At 41.0% G+C, this 21,433-nt stretch overlaps 3 protein-coding genes across 7 annotated transcripts in view; 2 read left to right on the top strand and 1 right to left on the bottom strand.

Moving 5' to 3' along the window:
* Window positions 1-1,688: 1,688 nt before the first annotated feature.
* LOC306694392 (retinal Mueller cells isomerohydrolase-like) lies at window positions 1,689-10,508 on the top strand. Of its 2 annotated transcripts, none has more exons than XM_079157237.1 (14): window positions 1,689-1,722; window positions 2,134-2,216; window positions 2,959-3,109; window positions 3,538-3,645; window positions 4,245-4,386; window positions 4,801-4,957; window positions 5,089-5,170; window positions 5,369-5,501; window positions 6,089-6,234; window positions 6,322-6,451; window positions 7,502-7,616; window positions 7,779-7,873; window positions 8,015-8,126; window positions 8,849-10,508. In XM_079157237.1, the coding sequence occupies exons 1-14, from the start codon at window positions 1,706-1,708 to the stop codon at window positions 8,992-8,994; spliced, it is 1,617 nt and encodes a 538-aa protein (XP_079013363.1). In that variant the 5' UTR covers window positions 1,689-1,705; the 3' UTR covers window positions 8,995-10,508. The 2 variants fall into 2 exon arrangements, with proteins under 2 accessions (XP_079013363.1, XP_079013364.1); XM_079157238.1 differs by having other exon boundaries at window positions 4,801-4,948; window positions 8,849-10,507.
* A 170-nt stretch (window positions 10,509-10,678) lies between these two features.
* LOC306694702 (methylcrotonoyl-CoA carboxylase beta chain, mitochondrial) lies at window positions 10,679-17,769 on the bottom strand. The gene is made up of 13 exons (XM_079157645.1): window positions 17,653-17,769; window positions 16,374-16,475; window positions 15,353-15,517; window positions 14,972-15,168; window positions 14,699-14,877; window positions 14,426-14,506; window positions 13,381-13,559; window positions 13,081-13,276; window positions 12,889-12,980; window positions 12,206-12,362; window positions 11,871-11,993; window positions 11,139-11,366; window positions 10,679-11,010 (listed from the first exon to the last, which is right to left on the bottom strand). Exons 1-13 carry the CDS (start codon window positions 17,670-17,672, stop codon window positions 10,924-10,926), a joined length of 1,806 nt encoding a protein of 601 aa, XP_079013771.1. The 5' UTR covers window positions 17,673-17,769; the 3' UTR covers window positions 10,679-10,923.
* Window positions 17,770-20,459: 2,690 nt separating this feature from the next.
* Window positions 20,460-21,433, top strand: part of fnbp1l (formin binding protein 1-like) — a 34,415-nt gene continuing 33,441 nt past the window's right edge. For all 4 annotated transcript variants that reach the window (XR_013767052.1, XM_079157643.1, XM_079157642.1 and 1 more), the window contains exon 1: window positions 20,460-20,574. Coding sequence is in view for 3 of the 4 variants with exons in the window: in XM_079157643.1 (XP_079013769.1) it covers window positions 20,551-20,574 (24 nt within the window). In the remaining variant the exon portion in view is untranslated. The remainder of the gene's footprint in view (window positions 20,575-21,433) is intronic.

The following is a 21,433-nucleotide window of genomic DNA, read 5'->3' as shown; positions in this document are numbered from 1 at the left end:
TGACTTAGAATAGAAAGCTTTTTTTTTTACTTGTCTTTTATATGAAGTATTCGCTCTTCCCTGATGTTTGTCTATAACTCAGATCAGATGGTGTGTGTGTGTGTGTGTGTGTGTGTGTGTAACCATATGTGCACTCATCAGCAGTGTTTTTGGGGCTTTTCCATCGAGGTGTTATGTTGTACTCCCACACAGTTCTACGCTTCCTCTCCATTTACATTTACTATGCAAAGCCCTGGGAAATAAATGTGTTAAGCCGTTATATTTATATGCCGTTGTCCTGTTTGTGTGATGTATCCATAAATACTGTGCACACATTACACCAGGTACTAAACTTGTGACTGGTATTTGGTGTTTCTCCATTTTATTTACCAGTAAATCGAGTGATCTAAACTGCTTATTCACCCAAAATGTCCTACTAATCTGTCTATTACACTTTGAAAGCTTTTTTTTTAAGTCTAGTAGGTCTGCAGAATTAAATGGATGTTAAATGTACTGTTTCTTTTCATGGATTTTATTCATTCGGTTTATCTTTTACTTTCTTTCAGCATCAGTTGGGCCTTTTTAGTTTCTTTTACAAATCAAGTGTTCATGACTCTGTGAACTGAACTGATCCGAGTACTAAGTGCTGCAGATTTGACCTCAAGACAGCGCGAGGTGGAAAGTTAAGGGGATCATCAACGTTGGAACAGTTCATCCAGAGGGGAACATTAAAGTCTGACCCAAATGTCACGGCAGTACACCGAATAGTTCATATCATATTTCACTCAAAACCACAAATGTCGACCTCGGGGGGATTGCCAAAGGCTTTCATTTTCAATCCTCTCGGGAACATGACTGACTGTACAAATGACAATCCGCACAATAGTTTTACTTTGTTCAGTTGTTTATTTGCAGGCATCAGTTTGTTAACCTGCATTCAGCAGCAACACGCAGACACGAGATGACAGATTGCTGCTCCCTTTTTAAGCTTTGCTAATGCATTCATTCAGTTGAATTCATCCTTCTATTCAACTTTAATTTATCAAAACATGACAGATGACTAAAGAAGTGGACATGGCTAATCATTCACTCTCTCTCTCCCTCCCAGAGAAAACGCTGCTGCTCTTTCTCCTCCTCCAGAGCGCCAGTTAAAATAGTTTTGAGTGTTTGTCGAGGCCGTCTGGAACAAATTAGACAGGATTCCTCTACATGTACAATCCACGTACAAACAGCGACCCCAGCGCACCGCTTTTTAAAAGCTGACTTTATGAGTTTGACCCACATCATCTGCCCGTTTGTGAGTGTTTGTGCTCCCAGGTTGACAAAGACCTGGATCCGGGGGCCCAGGGAACATTCTGCATGGAGCCGATGGCAGGACGTCTGAAAGGAGAGGAGACAAAGCTAGCTTGTTCAGCTCTTGGGTAAAAGACCGGAGGAGGAGGAGGGGGCAGGGGGGAGTAGAGGAGGAAGAGAAGAGGGAGAAGGGGAGCAAAAGGCATGGAACGGGAGGAGACGGCGGTGCAGAGGAAAAGAGGATGGATTGAGGGGGAAGCAAGGAAGGATGGACAAGGGGAGGAGGAAAGGAGAGAAGGGGGTAGATGAGAGGAAAAAAGGGGGAGGGGGCCCAATTTCCATCCCTCACCGCAGGAAATCTGTGTGGTTTAAATACAAGCCAGACTCTCTTTCTGCAGAAAAACATTCTGTGTGAGGAACATACAGCAGCAGCATGGCCAGCCGCAGCCGGTGAGTGAAACTTTCTTGTTCTTTTCTCAAATGGTTTTGCATATTTGAAGTTAGAAACTTATTGTTAACAACGGTTTTCAAGGTTTCAATTTGACTGTTTCTCAGGAATTAAATAAGAGGAAGCAGCTTGTAGACACCACGCAGTGAAGTTTGTTGTTTTCCTTGTAAAAAAAAAAAAAAATGAGTCCGTTTTCTAGTTTTCCACAAGATCTTCTTTTACTGTAAATGGGAGAGAAAATATTCTATTTATCTGCATTGCATGAACCCCATTGTTCAGTGTCTGTAGCCTACATTTGGAATATATAAATGTCTTCAGAGAAACGGCAAACCTCACAGTAACAAATGTTTTTAAATGTTTCATACAGCACAAACTAAACACAAGACACTCGTGGTTTTATTTCCCCTCTCCAGTGTGGAGCATCCTGCTGCAGGCTACAAGAAGATCTTTGAGACGGTGGAGGAGCTGAACGAACCTATACCTGCTGAGATCAGCGGTAGGAAAGAGAGCGGGCTGTTTTTGTCATTTTGTCTTTATGTCAAAGCTAACAATAGAAAATCGTTACAAAGCCATTTTGCAGGATACCTTCCACATAGTCTGATAGATTGCTCTTAAAGACATTTTGGGAAATACACATCTTCTCTTTCTGATGAAGACATGTTTGTCTGTCAAATTTAAAAGGCTACAAACAGACTTCAGGACCTTCAGCTAAACTTCTTCTTCCCATATGTTTTCATCATACTTTATTGCATTTGCTTTGGATTTAGTGGCCCGTCAGATTCTGTGATACTAACAATTATATGAAAAAGTGTTAGGGCTCTTTATGCTATTATAGCAATGAAAATGTCTGACCCTCTCTAAATACTACGGAGCACCATTTTAGGAAACACCTATAAAACATGTGACAAAGTATGATGAAACATCTGCGGGATGGCGTTGCAACTGAAATTCCTCTTTGGGTCACATGTTCTGATGGGTCACAGAAGGTGATGTAACACTTGCTTTGCTATCCAAGGATTGAGAAATATACATCTGCCAACCGCCCCGTCTAAAGCTCATTAATAAACATGTTATAACTGGTTTGTTTAATCCATACAAATGCAGAAATGTAAAAGTTACAATGCTTTTTTTGCTGGCAATTATGTGCTTGACTATTTCTTGACTGAGTCATGTGCATATAAACGCTGAACAACAGTGTGTGTGTGCGTGTGTGTGTGTGTGTGTGTGTGTGTTTTCAGGTGTTATACCTTCATGGCTTGGCGGCAGTCTTCTCAGGATGGGTCCAGGTCTTTTCGAGGTGGGAGGTGAACCTTTCTACCACCTGTTTGATGGACAGGCTCTCATACACAAGTTTGACCTGAAGAACGGTCAGGTGACCTACTACAGGAAGTGAGAATACAACCTTGTGTGTTGTCTTGTGTGTCCTTTATCCCTCCCGTGTCTCTTTCTGTAGTTTTTGGCATGGGTTCTGGGTCTAAGGTAGTGGGTCCAGGAATGTTTAAGGGATTTCTTAACATTGTATCTAGATGCAGATATTTTGTGACATCTGATTTTTGTTAGTGCCGAGATGTAAGCAGTTTTGTGCCGCTGAGGAAAATAGCTGACAGTAAATTCCCCCAACTGGAATGTGAAGGAGGCAAAAACAATACTCAGCTGCAGACCACAAAAATCCTTCACCCACCTCCAATAGTTTTGTCTGTTGAGCAGAACCAGTAATGAGTTTTTAATGGAAGTCAAAACTACGTTGACAGTTTAATTACCGTTAATAGACCATAAATCTCTTATGATTAACTGTGTGTGTAATCTGTCCTGCTAAGGTTTATCAAGACGGATGCGTATGTTCGTGCCATGACCGAGAACAGAGTAGTGCTCACTGAGTTTGGAACGGCAGCCTATCCAGACCCCTGCAAAAACATCTTCTCCAGGTGAACCACAAACCCAAATATCGTAGGGGCTGTGCTGAATAACAGTTGTGTGTTAGCAGCCGACATTATGTGGAAAAGCGTCATTTGCTGTCTTGATGAAAGTTAGATGGGAAGACCAAAACTATTTTCATATCTGTCTGTTAAATATGAAGCTGGGGCCAGTTTTTTTGGATCATTTGCTGGACCAGATAGGAGCTATTATACTGAATATATTTGGGGTTTTAGACTTTTGGTTGGCTAAAACAAGCTATGGGAAAATGTGAACTTGGGCTCTTGGTAATTGTGATGCACATTTGTTTTTACTTAAAAGCAAAATCAATTAATTAATCAAGAAAATAGTTGACAGATTAATCAATAGTGAAAGTAATTGTTGTTACAACCCTAAACCATTCATTATACAACACTAAAATAAAAGATTGGATCTGTTTATTGATGTATTCAGGTTTTCAGCAGCCTCTTTGTTAATATTACAGATGTGTTGTTACGTACGTATAATAACAGATCTAATGCCCCACAGTGTAAACATACTGTAATATTATTATTACACGCATTACTCACATGGACACACGTTTGCTTGGCTTGTCCTTGTTTCTGTCTAGATTCTTCACTTACTTCAAAGGAATTGAGGTGACTGATAACTGCCTAGTGAACATCTGTCCAATCGGGGAGGACTTCTATGCCGTCACAGAGACCAATTACATCACTAAGGTTGATCCTGATTCGCTGGAGACTTTAAAGAAGGCGAGTGCTGACTGGTGCTGATAATGTTAAGTGCTGATAAGGCATAATTTTCGGTCTTGCAGACAAGATCAAACTGACGAAGAATGCAATTTTTCCCCCCAAAAAATATTTTTAATTACCAGGGTTACATTACATCTTAAGTTGAGTAAATTATAGTCAATTCAGTTTGGAGACAATACGTTGTTTTTTTTGTTGTTGTTGTGCTCCAGCCATGTTTTACCACTGTCTGCAGTAATTATGTATGTTGTTTCTGTAAAATGATGATGAGTTCTAAATCCTTTATACATCCTTAGGATAGATGATTGATCAGGTAAACCAATGACACTGACCCCTCTTCAGTCTGGTTCTTTCTTTCTTTGTAATCAATATTTATACGTATTAAATCTCTGTCCTGTGTGCATGCATTTATACCAGGTGGACCTGTGTAAGTACCTCTCAGTGAATGGGGTGACTGCCCACGCCCACATTGACGCAGATGGTACAGTCTATAACATCGGCAATTGCTTTGGCAAGAACATGAGTCTGGCTTACAACATCGTCAAGATCCCACCTTCTCAAAAAGGTGAGAAAAGTGAGTCAGCGGACTGAATATTACAGAGTAATATTTTATCGATTATTTTATTATGAAATGGACGAAGATGAACTTGTGCACACACTCACAAGACGATACTTATATTACACACTATCACTGTGGGTTTCCAGACAAGTCAGATCCCCTGGAGAGAGCCCAGGTGGTCGTTCAACTGCCCAGCAGTGAGAGGTTGAAACCCTCCTACGTACACAGGTATACCGACTTAGTTCTGCCATGTCTCACAATGAATACACAATACAATGAATTCAACGGAGTCCAAGCACTGCATCTGTACTCGTTTGGCCCAAACCATCACCACCAAATAATCCATTGTTTGTGTCTGTGACCCCTCAAGATGTTGCCACTGCTGTTTATGGATCCCTGTCTGTCTCTCTGCCTGTCTGTCTGTAGCTTCGGTATGACAGAGAACTATTTTGTGTTTGTGGAGCAGCCGGTGAAGATCAACCTGCTCAAGTTCCTGTCGGCTTGGAGCATCCGAGGAGCCACATACATGGACTGCTTTGAATCCAACGAAAGCATGGGGGTAGGCCGGGGGCGTGGCCAGAGGGCGTTAGGTAGTTGACTTTTCAGGATCAAGTCTTTGCATCATGGATTATAGGCCCGGAGGGGCCCCTGGAAACAGAACCTGGACCGATTTATGAAGTGACTGTCAACAATTGTTGTTGGTCAATCAAACACAACCACAAAGAGAAACATAATTACCAAAAAAGAGACGCAAAAAGTTCATAAAGAGACACAAAACAACAGACCAAAACGAGACACAAGATGACCAGAGACAGACAAAAAAACAGAGGCACAAAGACATGTGTCCAGGAGCCCATTGTTTTATATAATGTCCAATGATGCAGCCTATTTAAAGTTATAAATAACAGTTATTTACCAGTATTATTTATCATATTAGGATATTTAAAGTTGGCATTTATTTATTACACCATCATTATCATTGCCAAGACATTTTTAGTCCTCTTTCTTTAAATCTGTGCTCTAGGCTGACACTCCCAGCACTCCCCATTTAAAAGTTTCTCAACCGGCCCCTGGGGGTAGGAAGGCGAGCGTTTGAATGATTACATGAGTGCATCTGTTCAGTATGTATGTATGTGTGTGTTGTAGACATGGTTCCACCTGGCCACTAAGGAGCCAGCAGAATATCTGAGCAGCCACAAGTTCAGAACGTCAGCCTTCAACATCTTTCACCATATTAACACCTACGAGGAGGAGCAGGGATTCCTCGTGGTCGACCTTTGCACTTGGAAAGGGTGAGTGTGACCCTGTGTGTGTCTGCGTGAGTGTTACATGAACAGTGTGATGGTCTCACCCTGACATCTCTCTCTGTTTATGCGCAGTCATGACTTTGTGTATGACTACCTGTACCTGGCCAACATAAAGGAGGAGTGGGAGGAAGTGAAGAAAGCAGCGATGAGAGCTCCTCAGCCTGAGGTCAGACGATATGTACTGCCACTGGATATACACAGGGTGAGAGCGACACACACACCCACACACACACACACACACACACACACACACACTGCAAGTTAGTAGTGTTTACTTCTGGTTGTGTAACATTGTTTGATGCTGAAATATGAATTGTCTGTGTTGGAAGTCTTTTTAAACTAATCATAATTGACCACGTTAGCACGGTGGAACTAGCACGGTAGCTAGCAAACTAGCCGGACGCTAAATAAGAAAAAATAAATACTTTTTAATACAATTTGTACAGTTTAACCCTTAATCCACACACTCACTGTTTAGGAAAGCAAGTTGGATAAGTGACAACTTTGTTCGGATCAGTTTCTGTAACCAGTGTTGCATGAAAGCATGGTGGAATTAGCAATCTAGCTAAATTGCCAGCTGTCTGCTAGTTAGCTTGCTAATTCCACCATGCTTTGATGCTACACTGGTTACAGAAAGCAAAGGGTCTATTGGTCTATTGGTTTCATTCATTTCTTAAAATGCACAAATTATGAAAATTAGTTAGCATTTATGTGGTACCTTCCTTGAGTTTAAAAAAAAAATGTATAACAAATCTAATAAATTATTTTGGACTGTCTGTATGTAAATATAATCTTAAATACCTATGGTACATGCAATAATATTTAATTTCTTAATATCATACAAATGGAATTAAAATTAAGTTTTATTAAAATAATCTGAAGTGTAATTTCAAAAGGTTATTATGTACTTTTACACAAACCAAGTTGTCAGTTTATATGTTTAAATACTTAAATGATCTCTAACAGAAAAGTTGCTTGTTGTGTTGCACTTAACAAAGTAATATAAAAGGTGAACACAAGAGCCTAACAATGTGTTTTAATTAATTCACCAGTTTGGTAAATTAATTAAAAAAGACTAAGCTAAAACTACACATGGTTGTCTTTGAGGAGCTGCTTGGTGCTTATCCTCGATCAGTATTTCACTCAAGTCAGACTTTTCGCATTTTCTTACACTCCTGTATGAAATACCCCTCAGACTGGTGTGTGTGTGTGTGTACGTCATCCATATATCCATGTTTGTGTGTGTTTTCAGGAAGAGCAGGGAAAGAATCTGGTGTCTCTGTCCTACACTACAGCTACTGCTGTTCTTCACAGTGACGGCACTGTCTGGCTCGAACCTGAAGTCCTCTTTTCTGCACCAAGACAGGGTAATATACACACACACACACACACACCACACACACACACACACATACATACATACAAAAACATGCATTGACAACATGCAATCCCATTTAGTCTTTCCATTAAAACAATATATATGTTGTAAAATGCACAATCTATTACTCATGTTGCTGTCTCTCTTTCAGCCTTTGAGTTTCCACAGATTAACTACTCTCTGTGCGGTGGGAAGAAGTATTCCTTCGCCTACGGTCTGGGACTCAACCACTTCATTCCTGACAGGGTAGGAGCGCTTTCATCGTTCCCAGGAAGAGACAAAGACAGTGTTTGTGCTCGTCTCCCCATCCGGAAAATAATCCATAATCAATAATGCTAAAAGTGATGCTGATGTTGGTTGTTTATTGTTGACTTGCTGTACATGTAGATAATGAAGCTGAACGTACAGACCAAAGAGACCTGGGTGTGGCAGGAGGAAGAATGTTACCCATCGGAGCCGCTGTTCGTACCAACACCCGGAGCCACAGAGGAGGATGATGGTAGAACACACAAATTACACTTTCGCACACATTCTCACACATGAACACATAAAACATATAGCATATTGTGATCTTTAGGATTATTTGATCCTGTACTGGTTTTCATTGTAGCTTTAGCCATAAATATGTTGAAATGTTGAAGGGCCAGTGTGTAGTGTTTTGGGGAATCTGTTAGCAGAAATGGATTGTAGTATTCACAACTATGTTTTCATTAGTGTATGATAACAGGAAACTGCTTTCTACGGGGTATTCAGTAAGTTGCAATATGCAACCACACCACTAGACGCCACCAAATCCTGCACACTGTCCCTTTTAAGATAATTACAAAAAGACAAGAGACACAGAAGTCCACTTGGCTGGTGATGAGATTCATTTGATAAACTCTTTGAGTTTCACATATATTGTACTATTACAGGGACTAGACTTGTTCCAGTATATTTTACAGATATGTACTGCACACTTTAAAAACTCAACAGTATTATTAAATGTGTTGCCAAATAATAATAATAATTTAACTTTGACGAAAATACAAAGTAGCTAGAACTGGATTACCCTCAGGGAGCGTAAAGGCTTGAAGTTCACTGTGTGATAAGTGTTAATTTGCTCAATTAGATTCATTTGTTTGGTAATACTGCCTGCACCACAACATTTTCAATTTAAAGAGAAATTATAGGGGTTTTAAGTTGTCACACAAACTCACCCCGTCTGTCTCGGTGTTGCAGGTGTGCTGCTGAGCATTGTGGTAAAGCCGGGTGCAGAGAGACCGGGCTTCCTGCTGGTGCTGGATGCCATGAAACTGAAAGAGCTGGCCAGGGCCGAGGTCAACACCATCATCCCCGTCACCCTCCACGGCATTTACAAACCATGACCCTCACCTTCATCCCAACCCCAGTCAAGACCCCATCCGAAGTACACCATGTTCACTTTCCTACCAGCCAACCACATTTCTCAATTAGAAATGGACTCCAAATAGTTGGTGGTTTTATTTTGTAAAGTTAAAGTAAAAAGATGTCAGCACTATTGCTTTCACCAGGCCCTTGGTATATGTACCATGTTGTTTAAATGACACGTTATTCATGTTAATTCCCTTCCACATTGGGTGTCTTGTAGCTGGTAGATAAAAGCAGTGCCTGTGTACAGTTTACGTTGCTTCTGTTAAATCACTGTAGCAAACACATTTACTCCATTTACAATGTTTTATTTCATAATTAGCACTTACATATAATTAATCATCAAGACATGATTCTTCATCCTAAAGCAAGAGGTACAATTAAATATATAACAAATATTCATATTTTTATAGCATGTATTTTAAAAGCTATTTACATTTTTCTTCTTCTTTAATACAAATAAAAACAATCGTATTCAACCGGTCACAGTGTAGTTGATAAAAATACTTATCAACACTCCTACTAGCTGTTTCTGAAGAGTAGATTTGAAGCTTCCTATCCTCGAAGTGTTGACTTCTGTGTCGATTCATTTATATAAAAACATAGTTTTTTGCAAGAGGCAAGCGCTGAAACTGAGCGTTTCAGAAAGGGGGTGAACAAAGGTGTATTCAGGCAGACAGTATGAGGGGAAATTACGTGTTTTTTTTAACATCAAAGCACGTAAACATGTTCTAGTAGAAACCCAAAATAAAAGTATGAAAATGAGCATTATGTCTCCTTTAAAGCCAAGATACAATAACTTACACCTGAAGTTTGCACTATAATGAAATAGATTTAATATTAAGAGCAGAATCAATGATAAGCAATACGGTTGCAATTAGAAGCATAATGTAACATGATCATAATTAATATTCCTTTGCAAACTGTTTGCTGCTGATTCGATTTGTCTTATTTGTAAAGTAATTACTAGAGCTGCATGTCGAATAAATGTAAAAATAAAAAGAACAATATTTCCCTCTGAACTGTTGTGTAGTAGTAGAAGTGTAAAGTGGCACGAAAAGAGTCAAGGTACAAATACCTCAAATTTGAACAGTATTGTCTAAATGTCCTTAGTTACATTCCACCACTGACTACAGTACATTTTCCCTCGTATTCCTCCGATAAAATAAATGAATCCTGCTTCAAGTTTAAATTCAAGCATTATTTTTCTCACAGAGATTTTGAAGAATATTATTTAAAAGAACATGCTACATTTAATCAGTAGCTAGTATCCAATCACACAATGTTATTCTAATTTCATGTAATTAAACATGTAATGTTTGGGCGCAAGCAACTGGGCTCGGTTCAATTTAACAGTGCTTTACTGCGCTTCTGTTCAAACACGTGAGCAAAAACATCAAAATGTACTGCTGTGAATTAAAATGTTCCCAGCATACTTGTGAAATTATCCTAGTAAAAATATTAAAAAAACACACTAATTTTGCAATTTCAAAAATGTATTTACATTTTTTATTCTCTTTTTTTTTTTTACAAATAAAAACACTACATTACAATGATTCATTTACATTTGTAATTTCCCCAAAAAGAGTTACACAGAAAATAAATCAGTGCTACATGTAAAACACCTTTAAAATATGTTGTCACATGATCTGTCAAAAAAAAAAAAAGAAAAAAAAAAAGGACAAGAAATCTGTTAGAAATCTATTTTATTTCCAGGTTCGCCTCCAGTTTGAAAAAACAGACACAAGTACTGGCACGAGAGCAAAATAATGCACTGCTGTGGACGGACATTCATATCAGTTTAAGTGTAGGATGTATTTAGAATATTTTACAACATGGAACTGAACTGACACAATTGAGTCTTGAGGCAATGAACACAATGGACTACAGCAACCAGATCGCAGCCTCTATATACGCAGAAGTGGTGATCGCAGTTTCTCCGTGGAAAGCTGATACTGCTGCTGTTTGATGATGTCCAGGCAGTCTCTGAGAACCTGCCAACATTAACAGATTCAAACACATCGTTAAGGAACACTCAAGTTCAAATTGTGTCTTTATGTCTACTCTGAAAGGTCTAGATGAGTGACGGCTAGTAACAGTTTTAAGGAAAATGGTACTTTACCTTCCTGGTGTCCTGGGGCAGAACGACTCCATCGTCCCAGAGCCTGCCGGAGGAGAAGAAAGCTGAGCTCTCCTCCTCCAGCCTCCGATTTAGCTTATCCTCCTGCTTCTTCTCTTCCTCCTGCTCACTGTCGGGGGGAAGCAGCGAGCCGGCGTGACCCGGAGCCGTTATCGACACTCTGGCGTTGGGCCACAGGAACAGGAAGTTAGGGTCAAACGACCGCCCACACTAGAGACGATCAGAAAACAAGGTTCAAGTCATTGTGGGATGATGAATCCTACATGAGCATAAAGTAGAATAGAAGTGATTGCATACACAGTATATATGTTGTCTATTGATAAGCTGTTGCAACCAATGTAAAAAACATGGGGATATCAGGCATATTTCTGTGAGAGATAAATAATAAGAAGTTTATGCACACTTTGATGATTTGTTGTTGTAGCTGTGGAATTGTAATAGTTTAAAGACTCAGGCAGGGTACAGATTACAGACCTTAAATATTTGTAGTGTGACAGACGCACTTAGACAGAAAAGACCAAAAATATATTCTATTAAAAACATTTAGCAATTGGTTTCTATCATACAAAGACACGGAAAGGGACGCAATTTACGTTCCCAGAGGCAACTTCATGTCTGCATCGATAACGTCACTTTTAAATTCGAGCAAAGGAAAAGACCGGAGACTTTTTGAGATTATCAGACAACTTCGGCTATGGTTACTGCGCCTCTCACCATGGCGTAGCTGTCGGCACCGTGGCAACCACCAATCACCACAGTGATTTTGGGGACGGAGGCACACGCTACTGCTGACATCATCGAACCCTGAGCCTTCAGACGGTTACTGTTCACCTCGGCCTAGAAGAGAGAGAGCAACAGAGAAAAACAAAGTCACTTTGGCTGATACTGACCAAAATAATTCATATTTATACACATCCTTCATCTTCTCTTTAGGAGGTACTCCTTCAGCTATTCTCTTTGAGTTCCCACATGATCTGCACAGAATTGACTTCATAATAATAAACTAATAATCATAGAGAAGATGGGAGTTAAGTCTTTTGAGTTGATACCTGCGTTGTGGAGAGTGTTGGAGCTGCTGTGGGTGCCGTGTTCTGGAGGAAGAGGAGGGGGACGTCTCTCTGGTCACACAACTGGACAAAATGGCTTCCTTTCAGCGCGGCCTGGCATGACAGCTCTCCGTTGTTGGCCACTAATCCCACCAAATGGCTAGCACAGTACATATACACAGATGTGAAAACAAATACTCCAAAATAAAGAGTAAAACCGTTGAGGCGCTATCCTGCTGCTGCGGAGGCTCCGCCTGGTGGTTCGGCTGCTGACTCAGTATTGATAATGCTCTGATCAAGACGTTACTGAGGCCCACGGTTGTCACTGAGTTTGTGAGTATGCAAGTGTCTTATTTTTACAATAAAAAAGCAATAATCAGTAAGATCATACAAAAATATATTTCTGCACCCAAAAGTACAGAAACTGTATTTCCTGTTTTTATTGTATTTGGTCAGTGAGAGATTCTATTGGTCAGATTTTACAACAAGGTGCAAATCACACAATTTGTAATATATGCCTTTACAATAATCCAACATCTAACGATTAAATTGTCAAATTATTATGACGTAATGGCTATTATTTGAACATCATTCCAAACTTTAACTTGCTGTTTATTGGCTGAAAAGTACAGTGTATGTTGTTCCTGCCCTCACTATCTCAATCTGTGTGTGTTTGTGTATTGTACCCGTGAATCTTGGCAAAGCCAGTGATGAGTGTGGTCCCGTAGCGAGCTTTGAACTCCTGGAAGCGGCCCCCGTCTGTCAGCCGACTGACCACCTGGACAGACAGACAGCTTGTTATTAATTCTGGATTCAGTGAGACAGTAACATGAAAAAAGTACCAACACAAACACAGTTTTTATTTTTGCACACTGTACCATTTTAACATCCAGACTGTAGTTATAACTTTTAGGAGCGAGCCCCAGAAGCTCCATTGAATTATACAGCGGCTCCTCCTCATCCTCCTCCTCCTCTTCCTCAGGCAGTCGGAAGTTGAGGGTGGACACAATGTTTCTGGTGTAATCGTACGCCTCCTTTTCTTCCCAGGCAAAATGGTCCACACAGCCACTCACTCTGAAACCGGACGATGGATTAGCAGACTCGATGATGTGAACTTATTCTTCCTGTTATTTCTGTAATGGTTGTATATTCGGGGCTGGTTTGATCTGTGGACGTACTCGGCATGAAGCCTGGCTCCTCCCAGGTCTTCTGGTGTGACTTCCTCTCCCGTGGCGGCCTTGACGAGTGGCGGTCCTCCCAGGAATATGGTGCCTATCCGGTGCACCATCACCGTCTCTTCCGCCATGGTGGGGATGTAAGCTCCACCCGCCGTGCATGACCCGCACACCACCGCCACCTTTTGAATTATTAGTTGTGTGCATATCAAAATAGCAACTGATTAAGACTTTAGAGATTTTGACAAAAATTCTTGCAGCCCATAAAGTCTCATTGATATGTGTATACATTTGTCTTACTCTCTTCATCAACAACATTTGGTCCTGAGACTATCATCTAGTGTTTCCAGTGTTTTATAGAGGTCTTGTGTCCGAAATTATAACTGCATTTCTATCTTCTACGGCTTAAAGATCAACAAATGTATTTGATGTACTCAGAAAGGAAATGTGTACATCCGATGTCACTGAAACTGTAAAATAGAGGGAAGACAAGAACAAATGCGCTGGAAAACAGTATCACACTGAATATATTGTTTATATATTATTAGCACTGTTTCATGCCATTTCATTAGTTTGATATGTTGTTGTTGTAATTTCTTTTGTTGACACTAGGGGCACTGAGCACTAGGCCGGGCACGTGTCGAGGTGAAGGGATTTCGCAAGAGAGCAGAGCAAGAGAGAGAGAGAGACTGCAGAGAAATGTTTGCTTTTGATCACTAAAATAAAATCCACCTAAACACAACTGGACGTCGGACTTCTTGCCTAAGTTACAACTAAAATGGTGCATCAGTGGCCTTTTGATGGCCTTTGAAATAGCCACTACAAGCACATTATAACTGTTTTGTCTGTTTGTTTGTTTTTGTTTTTCATGGCCCCAGGAATAGTAGCATGTCAGATGTGACATCTGTTTGATATTACAACAAATTCACATTCACAGCCCTTTTTTCTTTTTTGTTGTTCGATTAAAGCAAGCCTGCACTACTTTATTACATTACATTACAGTCATTTAGCAGACGCTTTTATCCAAAGCGACTTTATATTTCTTTACCTGTGGGATCTTCATGGCAGACATGATGGCTTCATTATAGAACGTCCTTCCTCCCTGGTTCTTATCGGGAAAGATCTCTGACTGGACAATAATAGACACACACACATACACATGCGCACACACGCACACACACACACACAGATTTAGAGATAAAAATAGCAGTCACTATAATTCAGCTGACACTCAGATCTCCTGAAAAGACACTATTCTGATGCTAAGATTTTATTATGACGACGTGTGTGTGTGTGTGTGTGTGTGTGTGTGTGTGTTTACCTGCAGTGGTAGAAAAGCTCCTCCAGAGTCAACCAGGTAAACACAGGGCAGGCGGTTCTGAATCGCTATTTCCTGTGCTCGTAGCTGCTTCTTCACCGTGATGGGATACGCTGTGCCACCTTTTACTGTGGCGTCGTTGGCTATAAACACGCACCACAGGCCGTTGATCCTGCCAATGCCTGAATGGATACGTTATGCAAGTGAGTAGTTTATTATTCTATAGTTGTAGTTATAGTGTTAAAAGATACAGGTTGACAGCTAGCGGTTTCTGACCAGTCAGGCAGCCGGCGGAAGGGATGTCCCCGTACGGCAGACCGAGACCAGCGAATGGCGACAGCTCCAGGAAGTCCTCATCATCCAACAGGAGGCGCAACCGATCCCTGACCAGCAACTTCCTGTTTCTCTGAGTGTGTCTGGCGATGGCTTTCTCCCCTCCACCTTTCCTTATCTTTTCACTCAACTCTATGTACCTTACAGAGAGAGAGAGAGAGAGAGAGAGAGAGAGAGAGAGAGAGAGAGAGAGAGAGAGAGAGAGAGAGAGAGAGAGAGAGAGAGAGAGAGAGAGAGAGAGAGAGAGAGAGTGTGCTAATGAATAGCATGCTTTTAGAAATGTATTTCGATAAATAATGCAGAGCTGACGAGACAAGAACCAACTTGTTGTGGCAGGCGTTGCTGTTTCGGAGGTTAGCTTCATACACATGAAGCTGGATGGGCTGGAGAGGCTGCTCCAGCACCGGGAAGGCGCTGCGCAGAGCTCTCCTCCTCCTGGATGCAGAGCTCATGCTGCGGTGTGAACACAGCCGACGCTGCTGGTCCAGCCTGCAACACACAGTGAATAAATAAACAACCTAAACTAATCCAAGTGAACATGACAACATGATAAGAAAAGATGTGGCAATATATCTGAGGAGCATCTGAAAATCTATAGCAAAAGCAAACACAACGCAAGTTGTTGATAGATTGTTAGTATGTTGTTACGTTGCTATCGGCTTTCCTTATACTGTAAAGATATGAACTGATGGGAACAGAAATAGCGAGAATACCCAACACGTCTCCAGTCTATCATCGGCTGACACTAGCATGGTAAGTGGTGTGGCATTTGTATAGCGTCTTTCTAGACTCCGACCACTCAAAGAGCTGTACACTGCATGTTATCATTCTCTCACACACACACACACACACACACACACACACACACACACACACACACACACACACACACACACACACACACACACACACACACACACACACACACACACACACACACACACACACAGTTAAAGCCGAGGATATTCACAGGTTGTAATGAGAATGGTCACCATAGAATGTGTTCAGCTGTGGCTGTTTAACATGAATTCTGTGAGTTTGAGGAACGGAAGTGACAACAGCAGATTGATTCATCTTTATTACAATAAATGGCCAACTCTAATAATATTGTGGAATGTCAAGTATGCCACAAATGTAGGATTTATAGGACTGAAGGAAGAAGTTAATTATGCTTGTTACAATTATAAGAAAATAATAGTCACAAAATGAGTTACTCAAATTGTTCAGAACTATATGTTATCTGTATATGTCAATTTTGTTTTTGTCCCTCACACAAAACCTATATCTTAAATATGTATTGAGCCTGTAGTCCAGGGAACCACATGAGTCCTAGTGATGCAGTCACCTGTGATGTCTCTCCTCTGGTGTGTTTCCCAGCGTCCATGATGGTGACTGGGTGTAAGGGGGCACAAAGGCAGGACACACTCTTCCTCCGCTACACACACTCCTTTTCAGGACAGAGAGAGAGAGAGAGAGAGAGAGAGAGAGAGAGAGAGAGAGAGAGAGAGAGAGAGAGAGAGAGAGAGAGAGAGTAATGGGATTAACAGAGAGAGCAACATATATTCCGAAATGAGTACACTATTGAAACTGAAACCTTGCAAAATGCATGTCCAAGGCACCAGGTCACTGATAATGATGTTAGGGGATATGCAAAAACATTCTAACAGTTGCAATTATGAGACGGGATCCAAGACGTTTCAGGTGGTTTGATGTAAACATGTTGAGCAAACTATTGAAATTCCAAACTTGAAATGGGCACTGATAAGCATGATCTGCAGACTCTGACTCACGGATGTGAAGTGTTTAAGGGTTGTGAAGTCCGCGAGGGTTTAGTTCTGTCCCACTGTCAAATGGTCGAGTGTTTTTAAGGCTCTCTGGCAGGTATTGAGCCCTTTATGAACCCTTCCCGTAAGTCAGCATTTCTGCAGACTTTGCCCAAGGGAATTAATTACCCACAAATCATTGCAATGTGACGTTAGACACGGGGTTACCAGTGGAAGCATGGAGACGTAAATAAAAATTGGACGTCACAGTGTTCCGCCTGGCAAATTACGTTTAGGATTGAGAATGGAACATTAAAAAAACACATGAAATCAGAGGAATGGAAGCAGAGATTATAGTATACATATATATTATGTATATTATTCCTCAAACATTTCATTTGGTCATTGCAGCTGTTTTTGAAAACAAAAACGAGTAAATTATTTGAAATGATCTGGAAAGACGTTCAAATCAGGGAGTACAATTAATGTATAAATACCCACAATTGTACACATGTGTTTCAACCATTCAACCATTTACCAGGTTACGTCAGTAAGTCCCTGAAGGTTCAGGGTTTATGGCTTTAGGGGGCACATTGGGATTGAATGATAGTTCAATAACGCTTCTTTCATATCCATAAATAAGTACACTAACAGCCTTACATAGCGCCAACGTCCACAATGTATACGCTCATCATATTTAAACCCATGCATCTCATGAATCTAAGATCTACCAGTAAAAAAGTTAATACTGCACAGAAAGAAATGTATGCCAAAGGTCGTACAGACCTCTGAGTGCACTTCAAGTCGTACACAGATTTGTAACTTCAGAGTCATGAATATAAAAGCTGTAACGCATCTTACCGTATAATGCAGCGGTACATGTTTGTCTGCTTATACTGTAATGGCTAATTAAGTCTGTATAAAGAAGGAAAGCATTGTTGATCTATCGCAGCAGAAATGTACTAGGCATTACTAATCGACCTCAGCAGAGCTGAACTAGGCATTACTAATCAATGTTAGCAAAACTCAACTAGGCATTACTGGCCAAGTGAATAGATGAAAAATGTGTTTGGAACCTGAATGAATAGAAACTCATCTGATTTGAAAAGCATATTGTGTTCCTATACTAGTGTTTGTCTCACTTCTATCTGTTACACACTCCTCAAATAAGGATGTTGTCCTCAACATCAAGACATCTGACCTGTAGTGCTTAACCCTTTTGATACATTTATTTCAGCAGTATTGTCTGACACAGCTAAGGGCTGATTTACAGTCTTTTGATATATTCTAGTACTCCCGAGTCCATAGTCAGTGATAGTCCTACAGCCCTCGATCCCTTCTCAGCTGTCAAGAAGCTGTGAAGGGAGACCTTGTCTCTAAGATAATATTTCCTGTATAGGGATTTGTTATAATGACTACAAATTGTTGAATTATTTACGACCGGCACATCTTTTCCCACTTGACGAGTAACTGTATATGGATGGTGTCTTCCAAATGATTCCTTAACTTGCCTGGACCTCCACAAGGTGTGAGGTTCCTTACTAGGACGCGGTCACCAGGGTGTAATGCTGAGCTTCTCACCTTGCTATCATAGGCTCTCTTGCCCCTAACTGTGGCCTTATGCATGTTTTCTGGTGTTATCTTGTATGCGTCCTCAATCCCATACTTCCAATTTCCCACATAGTCACTGTGATTCCCACTCCCTGGTTGTGGGATCCCACAACTCCTGAATTATTTTGGTTCTCAATGACACTTTGATCCTGACTGTAATGTATACTAACAGGTGAGTGAGCCTTGGCTGGCTGAATGTATCGACTTGACTTGCTGTGCCAATGAAGGTTTTACTTGATAAGATGATGTCATGGGTGGTGGAGATTTGCACATCCATGTTGTCATTAGGAGAGGCTCCTTTCTTGACTAGAACTAGGGTGGAACAGAATTGTAATCCTTCCAGCCATTCTGGGTTTTCATCCGGCTCAAAGATCAGTGTTGTGTTCTCTTTAGAGGGCCGATCCTTGCGGCATCTGAAGAAATTCAACCTGCGAAAGACACTGATGGTGCACTTCTACACTGCAGTCCATCCTCACCTCCTCCATCACCATCTGGTCCGCTGCTGCCTCTGCCAAGGACAGACTGCAGCGTATTATTCGCTCTGCTGAGAGGGAGATCTGCTGCAATCTGCCATCCCTCCAGGGCCTGTACGCCTTGAGGACCCTGAGGCAGGCAGCAAAGCTTTTGACCGACCCCTCACACAATCTTTTTGAGTCACTCCCCTCTGGCAAGAGGCTGCGGTTCATCAGTATCAACATCTCCTGCCACAAAAACAGTTTCTTCATATCCGCAGTTGGCCTCATCACCTCCCTATTCTATTTATACTTCATATTGTGAAGCGTGGCACATCCTGCACAAAAGTGTTATATTGTAAATACTTACAATGGTATTTTTCATCTTTATATTGTGATTTTTCTTGACTTTTTGCAGTGCTTTGCTCATATTTTTACATCCTCTTAATGTGTTTATTGTAGCCAATGCACCAAATGTGGCCTTTGTGTGAATCTATTTTGGGAATAAACCTGATCCTGTGACTTCCGCTGTAATGATATATCCTGGCCACTAGAGGGAACTGTTCATTCATCAATTAATAAGTTCTGTCCTAAGATTGCTTATTGTCACAGTCAGAATTTAAAACATTTACGAGATGAAAACAAAGCTGCCCCACATCCCAGTGAAATAATATGCTGCAGGCCATGGCAGTGATACTACCAAGAGTCTCTTCATTAACATTAACTGAGGATCACTACCTGAAATAAAGCAGATTTTCTCAAAATGATATCCCTTCCCATCAATGTCCATCTAAACTATAGTGTTTTTTTCATGTGGGTAATTAGATTTTAATAAACAACAGGCATTTTTAAATAAATGTATTTGCATCAGAAGGAGATAGGACACTTTCTGTACTGACCTAAAGTAAGATTAGACGTTGTGTCCGCCTCTGGTTATTCTTGGAGTGGTGAAAAGCCGGTAATGAACTAATTCAATGACAAAACTAACTAACTAATTATAATTATAACAATTATAGCTGGGTAGCTTTACTTTTCCTCTGATTGTTCACTAATATCATCAACTGAAGGATTTTCACACGTAGAAAGGTAAACTTTAAATTGTCTTTAAATTAAATTGGGCTTCCAGAAAGCACAGTGACAGATTAGAATAAAACTCATTCAAATCAACTTGATTTAACTTGATGAAAATAGAGAAAACCAGTCATGATAATAAACTACCTGCTTGGCACTTCTCTGGTTAATTTGCATTTATGTTATAACTGAATTTAAAAAAAGGCCTTCTTTGATTAATAATAAATCACATGTAGGCTAATTAATTGTTTGTTAACATGTTTTTTTTAATCTTATACGAGGTTACTAGAGTTCTTTGGTATTTCTGTTGTTTTCCCAGTAGCCTTAAATCAAATAACTATTTAAAGGAAGACGGCAGCTTTTCCTGTATTTTAACTTTTCTTTATTTGTTGGTATTTGATTATTTTAAACACTTGGCCGGCCTGACTAATAACCACAGGGCCCCTGGTTAGGGCGGCCCTGCTGATTCAGGCGGATAGAGAGCAGGAGGAGCAGGAGGAGGAGGAGGAGTGAGCGTTTGTCGGCAGATAGTCAGTCAGAAGGACCGGAGTACCAGCGGCAGTTTGGGAGCGTCTGAGCGGGGAAATCTGCGTCCAATACGGGAGAAGTCAAGGGGGAATCCGCCATGAGTTGGGGAACGGAGCTCTGGGTATGTTTAAAGTCTTTAAACGGTGTTTGTGACGACCGGTTTGACTTGTTCGCGTTGTGTTTTACGGCCCGGTCAACACACACCGACTGTCGGGAAACCGAGTGTGAGGAAGGTGCCGTGTTACCTTTTCAGCTTTGTGTGAGGAGGCGAGCGGCTAACGTGAGCGCGCTAGCTCTGCGCTGTTAGCCGGCGGAGGCTAAAGCTAAAAGCTAATCTGCGGTGCACCTTAGCGGCGGTGACAGCGGGCGGAACAATGGGCAAGACTGCAGACAGACGGGCTCGACAAGCAGGGGCGGGGGTCACGCTGCTGGTTACTCATCAACTTAAATCATATCTGAGCTCCCGAACTGGTGTTTTTTTGTTGGACTGACAACTTACGAAGTTGTATGTTGAGGTTTCTTTTTTTTTTGGAGTGTCACACCCTGTTTTTGAAAGGAGAAGCCCGGGCAGGGACCCCCGGTAGCAGGGTGGAGACCCCGGTGTAGAGACCACGGTCCGGCTCGGTCTACTTAAAATGAACCTTAACTTCAGAGCTGTGGGTTTCTCTGACAGTCTCTTTGTGGCCGGCTCTCCAGTCTTTTGTCTCAACTTCTACCTGATTAGAAGGAATACATGAATCAGCAGATATAATACACATCCCATCGTCTTTCAGGCTAGTAGACGTCAACGAGCGGCTCCATACAAGTCAGTCATATGAGACTGTGTTACTTAAATCACTCAAACACGAGCTGCTGCTGCTCTTTGTCACATATCAGCGAGTGAACAAGTCCTTTCACATCTCTGCCTTGTCTCAAATTAGATATTGTCACGTGGTTAAATTGTATGATGAACATGGAGTTAATTAAAAAAAATAAATAAT

This window comes from Pholis gunnellus (genome assembly GCF_910591455.1).
Source record: "Pholis gunnellus genome assembly, chromosome: 4".
Lineage (NCBI taxonomy): Eukaryota > Metazoa > Chordata > Actinopteri > Perciformes > Pholidae > Pholis > Pholis gunnellus.
Note: the sequence above shows the minus strand (reverse complement) of the source record. Positions and strands in the feature narration are given on the sequence as shown.

Excerpts from the sequence above, each read along its gene's own strand:
- LOC306694392 (XM_079157237.1), top strand. Across the intron at positions 3,110-3,537 it reads CAGGTGACCTACTACAGGAA|GTTTATCAAGACGGATGCGT; the intron begins GTGAGAATACAA and ends TGTCCTGCTAAG. Across the intron at positions 6,452-7,501 it reads TGCCACTGGATATACACAGG|GAAGAGCAGGGAAAGAATCT; the intron begins GTGAGAGCGACA and ends GTGTGTTTTCAG.
- LOC306694702 (XM_079157645.1), bottom strand. The coding sequence starts at position 17,672 with ATGTACCGCTGCATTATACG. Across the intron at positions 14,507-14,698 it reads GAGCTTTTCTACCACTGCAG|TCAGAGATCTTTCCCGATAA; the intron begins GTAAACACACAC and ends ATTATTGTCCAG. Across the intron at positions 13,277-13,380 it reads GGAGCCAGGCTTCATGCCGA|AGTGAGTGGCTGTGTGGACC; the intron begins GTACGTCCACAG and ends GTCCGGTTTCAG.